Here is a 13,228-nt window from a genome sequence, read left to right as displayed (position 1 = left end):
CACTAGATTTGTAAAATTGTAGTTAGATCGTCAAAATTTTGTGAATCTAATTCCAAATCGTAAAACTAAAAGATACCTTGATCATTGATTTTGAGTTCAAATTCTTATATTTCACTGTTTAGTTTTGGAATGACTCGAACTTCATGCTATTAGCATATAATGCTAGAAATAAGTAAAAGCAAAAGAAAGAAGAAGGCAGCAAGGAAAATACCCTACCGAAATTGCCCCTAATGTTGCACAAAATCACCAAAGAAGCGGCAAAACACGGTGATGCCACTTCTACTGTTCCTCTGCACTCGGAGCTTTTTTTTTTTTTTTTTTGTCAACACAGGGGTGTTCGGGTCAAGATCCGAAGGCGGCCCGACTAATCCCCTGCGTCCAAGTACACCGCCATCCCAAGCGCACCGGGAGTTAAGTGAGATTCGACCACTTGACCTTGGAGTTCCGGAAAAAGCCCAAGACCAGATGGTCTAGCCCCGGGGGCTGCACTCGGGGCTTTTAATAGGTAGGATAGTGCACTTTTACGTAAATGTGTTGTATTAAAAAACTTTTTTTCCATGTACACTAACAATACCCAACCACACCTAACTCAATCATACTTGCCTTAACTCCATCATAATTATCATATTCGGAAACAAAACAATGTATAAATTTATTCTTACGAGGTCAATATTGCAGTTTTTTTTTCCTCGCTGTAGATTGCAGATGGTCACCATGACATTAGCAATCACTCAACATACAGCATTTAAGGTTTTAAAGTACAATGCCCCATGAACCAGTCATCTACTTATAGAACTCCATGACCCACAAGTTACATACAAAACATTTCACACTTATGCCTTTAAATCCAGCAGCAGTAGCCAGGGCTAGAAACTCTGTTTCATATCTCTCAATTCCTCCCCTATATTGAGTCACCACAACAAGATCTGCTAGGCAAGTAGCTTTGTCGCGTGCACTATCATCAGGAACCACAGGCAGAATTGCGTCAACAGCTATTACCTTTCCATTGTCTGGTAGAGCCTTGTAACAATTTTTCAGCAACTTCAAGCAATGACCATCATCCCAATCATGAAGAATCCACTACAAAAGTATAGATGGATGTTGTCTGTGAGTATTCCAGACAAAAGGCACTCCTTTTACAAAGCATCATAAGAAGATGACAGACTTTATGATCTTGAGAGTTATAGATCATTCACAACTACTAATATTTCTAATGTGTCATTATCCTATCTCTTAATCTGTAAGTATTCTCCTGATCTGTAGATACTTTCCTGATTATTTAAAATTCCATGTGCTATAACTAAAGTTAGAGAGAGTGTTATATACATGTGTAAGTAACTTTTAAGTTAAAGCGTCTGTCTCCTAACAACTAACTGTTCATTGATTAAAGTGGTAAAAATAAATGCAACTCAAATAAGAAGTTGGATAACTTATTAGACTGTGAAGATCTGCATAGAATGGTTCAAAAGAGGACTGTAGATAATTAGATTGAAAAGATCTGCAGAATATTGTTCAAAGATAGCATTTGTTGTGACTTCTAATAATATTTCCTTCAAAGTTGAACTTACCTTCATAAAAATGGCATCCCCCTGTGGAACACTTTCAAACATGTCTCCTCCAACATGTTCAACACCTGCAAATTTACCTTATTAAGAGTAGAAGGTAATGGATTACAGATTAAAAAAAAAAAATCCTATTCTAATGCAGTGGACTTATGGAATAAACAATTCTTCTTTTCAAACAATATATAGTTTGTGGAAGCCTGTGATTCAGTATAACAGTGTGTCGTACAACATATTGAAACTTCTTTAATTCCAAAAAAAAAAAATTATAAAACTCATGATGGTAAGTGCCTTTCTTCCCCAAAACTAACTCATTCGTTTTGCAATTTAACGGAGATTATTTTGAAATCTCTGCTTCTGTTTCTTTATTTGTTCTCACATGCTATCTTGAATTTGTTAATTAAAGGGTAATGAAGCAAAAGAGCAAACATAACTGAGCAACAAATGGAGAAGAGCAAAAATTATACCAGGATAGGCTGGTGCATGTTGTATAACATGTGGCAAATCAAAATTAATACCCTTGAGACTAGGGTATTTAGTTGTGATTATATTGAGGTTCATTCCAAGACCACCACCAACATCTACCAAAGTTTTGAGGTGCTCAAAACCTTTGTACCGTTCAAGCATTCTGTTTATGACGATAGCTGTGTGGTGGACCATTGCCTTGTTGAATACCTCATTGAATCTGGGGTCGCTTCCAAGAAATTCAAATGCATGCGTGCCATGCGCCCTGTGAAACGGATCTCCCCCTTTGCGAACTGCATCTTCTAATTCATACCTAAATTTTGGGTCCAAAAGCATATGTTATGGAGACCTTTTTACAAGCCGAATTGTTCTTAAATGCATGCAAAGAAGAGAAGCATCCATAGAGTTTACACGTGAACTCACAATGAAAACTATGAACAAAATTTATTATAGATCCGTGACAGTTTTATGTTGTCTTGAGTAATCAGTGCGCTACTTTAAATATAATAGTCTATGGATTTGATATTTCATAAAGGAATTATGTGTTACAACCGAAGTAGAGATTTGAGTCGTTTAAGTCCACTATCTTGTGTTGCTCTATCAAAATCCACTGATCCTATTTTGGCTATTTTAGAAGAAAATCACTAAAGTAATCCTTTTGCAGAGGATCAAAGACCATCACTAACAAACTCAATAGGTGCATCTTAGAATTACTACTTGTAGGTTAAGGCATAGTTAGAAGCAAAGGAGTGATTTGTTCTTCAATTTTTTTTTTTAATGGACTAGGGGCTGGAAATTTTTTTTTTTTAAATGAATTTGATTACAATGTTAATCATTTTAACACGGTGTAAGTTCAGTATATATTTTGGTGGGATCCACACATATTGTTGAAAATGATTCCCAACTCATAATTTCAGCCGTGCATTTTTTTTCTTGGCCAATCATGACTGTAATGATTCCTGCTACTCTACCATGCATCCACGAAGGAGTAATCTCAACCATAGGAGTTTTTGTTATTATTAAACGGGATAAAAGAAAAGTGAAAATCTCACCAACTGTCAATGAAGACCTTATCTTGAAGCAGGCCCAGAACGGAGCCTAGTGAACCTCCTCCCTTTGTTTTGTTCTGTACAAAGAACTTGGCCACCGGTGCCAATCCATACACTCTTGTCGGCGTTTGGATATCATGATCGCCATCCACGTCGGTGGCAACGGAGCAGGTGAGCACCGAGTAGCTTGCCAGAAGCCGCAACATTCGATCCAGCATAGCAGCGGCATTTGGGTTTTCTGAAGACACGTTAGCCGCAATTTCTGAAGGCGACAGTTGAGCACCGGGACCAGCTCTGGCGATGATCTCGAACACATCGAGCCTTATGGCAGCAAGCAACACCATGGGCTGCGCTGCAGAGGTAACTAGCTGCATGGCGTACGAGAACTGCTCTTCTTCTTCATCTTCTTCTTTTAGTACAACACCATGGTTCTTGGTTGTTTCTGCTAAAGAATCCATATTACTACTACACTTCAAAAGATCCCACCGGCCTACTAACTACAGATTCTACTCTATGTTCACTGAATTGTGGATTCGCCCTGGTGACTAAGCTTTCGGCTTGTACCAGTATTTAAGGAGACGGAGCCTCTAAGCTTACGTACCATTGGTGCAAATGTCCCAGCAGCCCACGTTCCAGTTTCTACAGACACAAAAGGAAATGCCGACATGCTACAGCATCTATAGTTATGATAGCGATATTAGGGAACCTACTATTATAGGTTTCTATTACCTCTAGTGGCAGATCAAGTTTTTTAGCGATTTTTTAAATATTATATTAAATTAATTAATATTAACTTTAGTAAGTTTTAATTAAAACTAGTAAGTATATGCCTGAAAGATAAGTTTTAGTCAGAAATAGAAATTTATACTTTGAGTAATTTAACTTACTTATTATTTGACAAAATTTACTTTTGTTTAAATTAAACTTACTTACGCATGTTGATTTTCTTTCCGAACTCCGCACTCCCAAAATCTACTTCTCTTTCAGTTACAATGTGCAATCTTTCCAGTTGGTTTAGGTCCTTCAGAATTGCCAAATCATCAGAGTTGCTCCTGGCGATGAACCGAGACAAAGTACAAAGTGATGTCAGCTTCCCGAGTCCTTGTGGAATTTGACGTAATTCATCGGTCATCTCATTGAAAAGGTGCCTCAAGTATACAAGGCCTTCAATCCTTTCAGGAAGGCTCGAAAGCTTATCACAAAAAGTGATATCCAGAGTTTCCAGATAATATAGATCACATATAGCTTCTGGCAGTGCCACGAAAGGATTATCACTTAAGTCCAAGTGCCGAAGATGAATCAACCCTCCGATCTTGGCTGGGATTTCAGCTAGCCCACAATGACATAAAGTCAGAGTCCTCACGCACTTCAAATGGCAGAACAGATTTTGGGGAACTACTCTTCCAAATCTATGAAAAGTTAAAAAGCTCCTGAGCCGTCCAAAATCAACGACTCGAGAACTAAACATCTCCTCCTCAGTGCCTTCTTCCAAAATTGTTAGATGACGTGGTCTTTCACTAGATGAATTTCTTCCAGTTCCATCAAGTGCATGACATTCATTTTTTGTGAGAAATTGTGCAAAATCATGCACTATGTCATGCATCTTGCACTGCATATATTCAGTTAACCCATAAAACCCATAGTAATATTTAACATTTTGTATTTCTTGAAAAAAGGAACGCATTGCCAAATTGTTGAAGTACTCAAGGCCCACCAGCTCCAAGCGCTCACCTCTTCGTCTTGGGTGAACATAACCTTGTGCTATCCACAGCCTAATAAGCTCTTCTACATCTATCTCATGATCTTTGGGAAAGACAGCACAATAGGAGAAGCAACGTTTCAGCTCCGGGGACAACTCGTTATAGCTTAGATACAAATGAGGGAAAAGTTCCATGGCCGCTTCCTCTAATTGCCATATCTCACTATCCAAAACATTCTGCCATTGTTGTACGGTATCTTTGAACCGTAACAAGCTTCCCATAGTCTTCGCAGCAAGTGGCAACCCCTTGTATTTTTTTGCAATTTTCTGCCCAATGCTTTCCACCTTCCTGCATAAGTCCCCTGATTTTCCAGCAAATGCTATCCTTTGCATGATTAGCCAACAATCAGAGTGAGAGATCATGCCTAGGCCGTGAGTATCAGTCGATCCCACCACTCTGGCCACTCTATGATTCCTTGTTGTCACCAAGATTACACTCCCAGGAGCCCATCCTTGAGAGAGTATTGGAAAGGTTTCCACTTTGAGTCATCCTCTGTCCAGACATCATCTAGGACAAGCAGGAATCTCTTACCGGAAAAAGTTTCTTTTATAAGTCGGATCAACGAATCCAACTCTAACATGTCATGAGAACTTTTTCCAGCACTCTCAAGGATAGTGTGGAGGTCAATTGTATATTTGTCCGCCTCAGCAACGGGTGCTTGGAGGGGGGCCTCCTCAGGATTCGAACCTTATCTTTTGGGGCAAGGGTCTTGGGGTTGAAGTTCTGATACCACTTGGGCTACTGCCTTTTTGTGGAAGCTAATTGTGTATTTGTCCGCCTCAGCAACGGGTGCTTGGAGGGGGGTAAGGATCTTGGGGTTGAAGTCCTGGTGCTTGGAGGGAGGCCTCCCCAGGATTCGAACCCTGGTCCTTTGGGATAAGGGTTTTGAGGTTGAAGTCCTGGTACTGCTTGGAGGGGGGCCTCCCCAGGATTCGAACCCTGGTCCTTTGGGATAAGGGTCTTGGGGTTGAAGTTCTGGTGCTTGGAGGGGGGCCTCCCCAGGATTCGAATCCTGGTCCTTTGGGATAAGGGTCTTGGGGTTGAAGTCCTAGTACTGGTACCAGGACTTCAACCCGAAGATCCTTACCCCAAAGGACCAGGGTTCGAATCTTGGGGAGGCCCCCCTCTAAGCACCCATTGTTGAGGCGGACAAATACACAATTGGCCTCCACAGATGGCTTTTGCGATCCTTTTTTGGTCGAAAGGATCCGATATGCAGCTGGGCAAGTGTGGTCTTTCCGCTACCCCCGACCCCTACTACAGAGATAACTTGAACCCCATCTCTTCCTTGACTAGTACTCTTAGACAAAACTTGGTCAAGTAAAGCATCCTTATCAGATTCTCGACCATAGATCTCTGATTCGTCGATGATTGAGGTAGTCATAATTCGCTGAAAATCTTGAGAATCAGGAATCCCCGAACTTGAAATAAATTCGAACTGGCATGCTTTTTCGAAAGTTAATTCTAGCTCTTCATTTATTTTCTTTATTTTCGAAGCAATATCACTACGCACAGGAAGTTGTTTGAGACAAGAACAAAGGGATGGGATAAAGGAACGAACCTTGTTCCCCAATGTTGGCTGCATTCTGGCATTCCGATAAGTTCCCTCATTTTCTGGTTTCAGAATCTTGACGTTCCACTCGTCCAGTACATCATCCATCTCATATGTTATGTCTTCAAGCTTTTCTAGCCACTTTCCGACAGGTCTCTCCTTCACCCTTCGTCTCTCTGCATCATGCAGCACTTCTTGAATCGTTTCCAAGCTTTTTTTGATATTTGCCACCTCTTCTTCAACCCCCATCACCAGGTTAACCTTCTCCCCAAGCTGCTTCACGACAACATTACCCAATACATCTATTACCTTTGGAACAAGCAATTCAGCCATTTCTTTGTTTTTGTACAAGGAGCATTGGAAATAAAATGTGGCGAAGATAGATATTTGGAAAGGATATTTGGTTGCAAATAGAAGGTTGATACAAAGGCGGACAACCAGATTGGTTACTTGGGACAACTCCTACTACATTGCTATATACTTGTTTTCTTGGTACAGCAGCATGCTGGTCTTCCCAGTCAACTTTTATTTAGTATACAATGGGTGGATCCATGTTCTCAGCTCCTTCTTCCCTTGGCGGGTTATACATATTTTGAATTTTACTAAATAAAATAGCTTTTAGAATACAAAGAGAAAATAGTAAAGAAATAGCAGAATCTTATCCTCCACATGCATTCCCAGCTCTTGTGCTTCTTTCCGGTGTTTTCAACCTAAAAACCTGATCCCATGCGCCCTCTATGCTTGACGTCACTCGTTCCCTTCTTTTCTTCCTCTTGAAAGTGATTCATCAACTGTCTCTTAGTCTTTGTGTATTTTTATATACCTTTTCAGCTGATTTGTTTAGCCTTTTTTGTTTGCTTTCAAAATTTCAAATTGGGCCACAGGGAACTGTTGATTTCCTTTATATAGTAAAATGCTGTTCACATTTATTTAGCAAAAATGCTATTTCACTTTCTCCAATGGCTTATAAAATAGTAGTCGGCCCCACACTGGCAATATCGCAGCGTGTGAATTCGAAAGATACATCTTGCATGTTGAACCAAGGAATAGACTGCTCTACCAACTACTCAAAACGTTTCTTACATTAAGTATTTGCAATTGAAGGGGTATTTGGTAATTGGATTCCACACCAGGGAACTCACTGCTCTACTCAAGATTTTAAGCGATATTGAAAAACCTCAAATTCGTCTATTGAATTAATGGTGAATCCATTACTATTTGAATTGCTTGAGGAAAGGAAGCTGCTCTGAACTTTCAGAGGAAGACGACTAAGTATCACAATAATACACCTTTTCCGAGAGATGGACACATGCAATTGTGGTGGAAGCTGCTCTGAACTTTCAAAGGAATCCAGCTACTACACAATAGCTTGCTTTGAGAGACGGACGTGTGCATGTGGTGCCGGCGTAAAACTAAAATTAGGGGGAAAAAAACACGGGATTGAAGAGGGCAATATATATCGCCGTGGGACTGTACTCTGTTTAAATTAACTATTTTTTGAAGTGTTTTTGAAATATTTTACATTAGTAATGCATATGAAAATTTTCTATTATAAAATTTTTTAAAAATATTTGATATATTGTATAGATGAAATATTTTTTGAATTATTATGTATTAATATAACATTATATTTAAAAAATTTATTTTTAAAAAAAGGGTCAATTCAAACAGAGCAAGCACAGCAAGTATTAGACAAAACCAGCTTGCTTTGGGGTCGAAAAAAGTCCTTAAAAAATGCTTGATCGAGAGGAACTTTAGCCATTGTTCCATATGAAAACTTCAAATAATAGTCTCTAAACAAACTCATCGGCTAAGGCACCGATGGTCCCGAAAAGAGCAGAGCTGCATCGATCAGATGAAACCCAAAATGCTTTCTTTAGAACAACCATTCCATTGGCGTTTTCCATGTATTACACTCTACGTATCATCTACACATACTGGCACATTCGTTCCCTCTAAAGAGCAAAAACAAAAAGAAATAAACTTTTTTGAGTACCCATCAGCACTGGCAAGTGGCAACCACCCGTATTTCGGCACGCAGCTGTCTCATCCGATATTAGAACAAAATGCAAATCGAATTAAATAGCAAATTAAAAAAGAGAAGCCTTGGAATGAAAATACCAAGGGAAGGGAAGGGAAGGGAAGAAAAGGGAGAAAAGAAGTGGGAAGAAACGAAACCTCTGATGGACGGCGACCATCCGATGCACGTTGTGTAATACCCGGTTATTTTTTGACAAAGATATTGCAAAATTAACAAATAAATAGATATTAGTTGATAATAGATAATAGATAAATATATATTATCACAAGAAATATTATTATTGTGTAGAGTTATAAACGAGTCGAATCGAACCGAGTATCTAATGTTTGAACTCTGTTCGTTAAGCGATTCGAACAACGTTCGTGTTCGTTCGTTAATTTTCGAACTCCAAACCTGTGTCCATAAACGAGCCGTTCGCGAAAATGTTCGAATCTAAATTATTTTAACCCTTAAATATGCCATACAAATCATTAATCATTCTCAAAAACAATTAAAGTATTAAGTGACTAAATTCTATTATTCATTAACTATATAACTAACATTAACATAAAAACAACAAATAAAACAAAGCAATTTGCCCTCCAAATATAAAAGTCTAACCATAAAATTAACCCTAAAATTTGTCAAATGATAATTATGTCCATGTTCGCGAATGTTTGTTAAAACTCACGAACATGCTCGTGTTCGCTCGAATATTAATCAAATAAAAAAATTCGTTCGAACTCGATTCATTTAAGGTTTCGAATGAGCCTTTCAAGCGAACGAGTCAAAACGAACCGAGTTACCCAACAGATCGGCTCATTTAACAGCTCTATTATTGTGTAGTGATAGTTAGTTACTAATAAACATGCTGTGTTAAATGATTAGTGCACTCCTAATTTATCACATCCCAAACTATTAAGTTTACTAAATAGTTTTAAGGATAGTGGGAGAAAGATGGAGAGAATGCTACCACTATCAAAATGAACATCCCCTTAATTTTCTTATCCATCAATTGCCAAGAATAGGAAGAATTTGTGTCTCTGCATCGTCTAGGAAAATTCCCTGCGTATTTCGAGGAAAATAGAGAGAACAAGAGATACAAGATAAGAGAATGACTCGGGATTTGACAAGTTGGAATTAAGAGTACGTACGACTTGAACCTTTGTTAATTTCTTGTAAAATTTTTTCCTCAAGCTTTGAAATTTAGGATGGATTTCTCTGTATAGTTTTAGACATAGGACTTGAACAAACTCTCATAGTAGTAGTTTATTAGTAGGAATTTGGAGTGTCGCAGTAGTTGTTTATTGCCTTTAATTTGTTTTTTGATAGAGCAACTTTTGAGCACCTTTTGCACTGTTATTCTATCATAATTTTGGCTACTTACTGTGTTAAATAATGAGATTTTGCTCATATTTCATATTTGTGTAAATTATAGGTTGTTGGCGTTAAAAGTAATCTCGTGAGACAAATTCTCAGAAGACTTCTCATCTCAGGGCGTGCCCACGCCAGAAATTATAGAGGATACCCAAAGCCGAATCCACGGAATTGACGGCAATAGGGCCAACTAGGACACCAGGTCCACGTGAACCAGATGCATGGGATTACAATCCCTAGAAAAGAGCTCTTAGCTTCCAATTGGCATCGGACGTTTTTTTCTCTTCTTCCTTGCGGCGGCTACTGAAAATATAAAAAGGCCAGATTCACGTGCAATTGATACATTAGCTTTAGTTTCCTTTTCCCATCTGTCAGACGTCTTCTTTTTCTTTTGACCTTGCCTCCTTAGCCGACTTTTGAAGGGAGAAAACATTAGAAAAGCTCCGATTATTTTATTGTCGCACGGCTGGTTCTCCATTAACAGAGAACTAGTTTCTTAATTCTAGTCAGGGATAATTGAAAATTTGATTCAATAATTATTATGAGATCTAAATTATTTTAATTGTTTTCTTCATTTATTGGTATTTATATGTTTTCTGCTTTTAATTGTTGTTATAGCTATCGTGTATGATTGAATAAGTGCGTAATATTTAATTATTCACGTAGGCTATTTGCTAATTGGGGGTAGTTGAATCCGTAATTATTCGATTATCTCCATCCCAGTAGCAACTGGCGTAATTGGGTTTATGTCAGGGAAAAATATGATCTAATTTAAACAAACCCTCGTAACGTGTTTTTTAGTTAGGATTGGGCTTTTCTAGTTATTAATGCAATCTAGAAATTAAATCCTACCGTCGTACCAAGGGTTGTTTTCAAGTTAGAAAAATAGTTAACGGACGTACCTTAACTATCGAGAAATTAAGGAATGGTTGGTTGTTTATCGCGTGCATGACAACTATAACTAATCTATTAATAAATGGTGGAATTATCTGTGAATCGATGATCAGTGCATGAACCATTTCTGAAGTGTACCCTTGGCTAGAGTTTCTCTGATAGAGCAATTATTGGGCATATTTCGCACTATTATTCTATCCTAATTTTGGCTACTCATGATGCTAAGAGTTGAAATTTTACTCATATTTGATATTTGTGTGAATTGTAGGTGGTTAATATTAAAAGTAATCTTTTAAGGCAAATTTCTAGAAGACCCTTTATCTCAGAGCGTGTCCACGCCAGAAATTGTAGGAGATTACTCAAAAGCCGAACTCGCGGAATTAATAGCAATAGAACCAATCAAGAAATCGGGTCCACGTGAACCACGAGAGGCATGGGATTAAAACCCCAAAAGGAAAAGCTTTGCTCCTGACCTTTTGTGGAATTCTCCTGGCGGCGCTACAAATAGAATAAAAAGCCAGAATCACGTCCAATTGATAGATGAGCTTAGTTTCTTTTCCCAATTCATCAGACGTTTCTTTTTCTTTTGCGGCTAATCAATTAGATTAGCTTTTAGCTTTGATTCTTGGGTCAAACGTTAGCTTACTCTTGGGCAGCCATTAGAAAATGCCAGATTCACGTGTGATCAATTAGCTAAGCTTTAGTTTCTTTTTGCCCATCGGTCAGACGAGAAAGACTTTTCTATTGCTTTTTGGGTTTGTATGATAAAGACTCTTTCGGCTTTTACTCTTGCTCTGGATAATTTGTTTTGTTCTAGCGTTTGCAGCCCCAACACGAAGACGAAGCCAGGTTTCTCTTTGTTGTTTCTTCGATTAATTCATCTTTCCCAATTTCTTGGCGATTAATTCTTGGGAAACTGTGCGGATGAAATCAATCGAAGCACGCGAAATTGATACGATGAGGAGCGGCTAGTTTTCTCCTCTACCCAAAGGTTGACGCGAAGGCACGGTCCATAATATTTGTGAGATCTAATCGAATCTTCATTATTTCTTTCAACTTGTTGCTATTCGTGCATTTTCTGAATTAATTGTTCATGGATATTTTATTAATTGAATATCAACGGTCGGGTATTTGATTTAATTTAATAGCCTATTGTCACATTAACTAAATTGAATCCGTAATTGTTCGTTTAGTTGATACCTGGTGACAACCACCATAATTGGCTTTATGTTGGGGGAACGCAAGATCTAATTTAAATAAACCCTCTTAGTGAGTTTATTGGTTAGGGTTGGGTTCTTCTAATTTTAATGCAACTGAATAATTAAATTTCTACGGTCGTACCTAGGGTTGTTTTCTGGTCAGAGAAGCAGTCAATGGTCGTACCTTGACTGTCGAAAATGTAAGGAAGAACTGGTTGTCAGAGCTTGTTGATAGCTATAACCAACCTAGTGACGAATGAATGAAATAGCTTTGCATTGATGATCATTTAATTGGACCGTACCTGAACAGTTGATCCTTTGGGTAGAATTTTATTAATTGCTATTTTTAGTGTATTGAACTTGTTAAGTTATCTTTTGAATTTTATTTATTTTATTTTCATTTCCATCTCATTAATTATCCCCCCAATTTTATTCTATTGACTTGGAAAGAAACAACTTCCTACCCGTTCCCTGTAGAATCGACCCTACTTACCATTGTATGCAAATTTAATATTTTTATAGACAATTCTAGTATATCGGATCAAGCAAACTCTTCGAGAACAGGGTGAATCAAATAATCCATTGCACACCTAAGGTCCCTACTTCAGTACTCGGATTTGTTCTATAATTAATTGAGGTGGTAATTAGGACTTTTTAGTAATTATTATTGCACAGGTTTGGCACCTGTCAATTTTTGGCGCCGTTGCCGGGGAACGGTGTTTTGGTTAATTTTGTTTCTTTCTAAGTTGTTCTCTTTGGATTTGTCTGGCATTTTTCTAGTTTATGCCTCGTTCTTCTCGTACAGGCGAATTGATTTTTGATTCGGAAGTAGAGAAGATTGCGCGCCGAACAAGGAAAAAAACTAGACAGCTCAAAGAAGAGTAATCTAGCTTTGCATCTCAGGGACTGGATCCTGAGGTTGAATCAACAGATTCAAGTGGTGAAAATTTAAGTGACACAGGCCAAGAAGATATCCTTATGGCGAATGCAAGAACACTACGAGAGTTGGCTGCTCCGGAATTGCCCCATCAGCTTTTGTGCATTACATTTCCAGTTCTAATAGGGAATACCTCTTTCAAACTGAAGTCGGGATTAATTCACCTATTACCCACGTTCCATGGCCTCTCAGGTGAAGAACCCCATAAACACATCCAGGAGTTCGATCTTGTATGCTCCAGTATGAAGCCTCCAGGAATTACTGAGGAGCAGATCAAACTCAAATCCTTCTCCTTCTCCCTAAAAGATGCAGCGAAAGACTGGTTGTACTACCTACATGCAGGTAGTATCACAACATGGGCCCAACTGAAAAAGCAATTTTTGGAAAAATTCTTTCCTGCATCCCATACTGTA

The 13,228-nt window shown here is 38.4% G+C and overlaps 3 protein-coding genes across 3 annotated transcripts; all 3 read right to left on the bottom strand.

Moving 5' to 3' along the window:
• Positions 1-599: 599 nt before the first annotated feature.
• On the bottom strand, positions 600-3,684 carry LOC113689968 (cathecol O-methyltransferase 1-like). The gene is made up of 4 exons (XM_027207791.2): positions 3,080-3,684; positions 2,030-2,340; positions 1,569-1,633; positions 600-1,080 (listed from the first exon to the last, which is right to left on the bottom strand). Exons 1-4 carry the CDS (start codon positions 3,532-3,534, stop codon positions 784-786), a joined length of 1,128 nt encoding a protein of 375 aa, XP_027063592.2. The 5' UTR covers positions 3,535-3,684; the 3' UTR covers positions 600-783.
• On the bottom strand, positions 3,594-5,168 carry LOC113689090 (putative disease resistance protein RGA4). Its single transcript, XM_027206921.1, has 2 exons — positions 4,010-5,168; positions 3,594-3,715 (listed from the first exon to the last, which is right to left on the bottom strand). The coding sequence occupies exons 1-2, from the start codon at positions 5,166-5,168 to the stop codon at positions 3,594-3,596; spliced, it is 1,281 nt and encodes a 426-aa protein (XP_027062722.1).
• Positions 5,169-5,962: 794 nt separating this feature from the next.
• On the bottom strand, positions 5,963-6,721 carry LOC113689089 (disease resistance protein RGA2-like). The gene has a single exon (XM_027206920.1). It carries the CDS (start codon positions 6,719-6,721, stop codon positions 5,963-5,965), a length of 759 nt encoding a protein of 252 aa, XP_027062721.1.
• Between the last annotated feature and the right edge of the window lie 6,507 nt (positions 6,722-13,228).

Source organism: Coffea arabica, chromosome 5c (genome assembly GCF_036785885.1).
Source record: "Coffea arabica cultivar ET-39 chromosome 5c, Coffea Arabica ET-39 HiFi, whole genome shotgun sequence".
In the NCBI taxonomy this organism is placed as follows: domain Eukaryota; kingdom Viridiplantae; phylum Streptophyta; class Magnoliopsida; order Gentianales; family Rubiaceae; genus Coffea; species Coffea arabica.
The sequence above is the reverse complement of the archived record's forward strand: the minus strand, read 5'-3'. Positions and strand labels throughout refer to the sequence as shown.

Excerpts from the sequence above, each read along its gene's own strand:
- LOC113689968 (XM_027207791.2), bottom strand. The coding sequence starts at position 3,534 with ATGGATTCTTTAGCAGAAACAACCAAGAACCATGGTGTTGTACTAAAA. Across the intron at positions 2,341-3,079 it reads AAGGTCTTCATTGACAGTTG|GTATGAATTAGAAGATGCAG; the intron begins GTGAGATTTTCA and ends CCCAAAATTTAG. Across the intron at positions 1,081-1,568 it reads GGGATGCCATTTTTATGAAG|TGGATTCTTCATGATTGGGA; the intron begins GTAAGTTCAACT and ends ATACTTTTGTAG.
- LOC113689090 (XM_027206921.1), bottom strand. The coding sequence starts at position 5,168 with ATGCAAAGGATAGCATTTGCTGGAAAATCAGGGGACTTATGCAGGAAG. Across the intron at positions 3,716-4,009 it reads CGGAAAGAAAATCAACATGC|AAACTGGAACGTGGGCTGCT; the intron begins GTAAGTAAGTTT and ends TTGTGTCTGTAG.
- LOC113689089 (XM_027206920.1), bottom strand. The coding sequence starts at position 6,721 with ATGGCTGAATTGCTTGTTCCAAAGGTAATAGATGTATTGGGTAATGTT.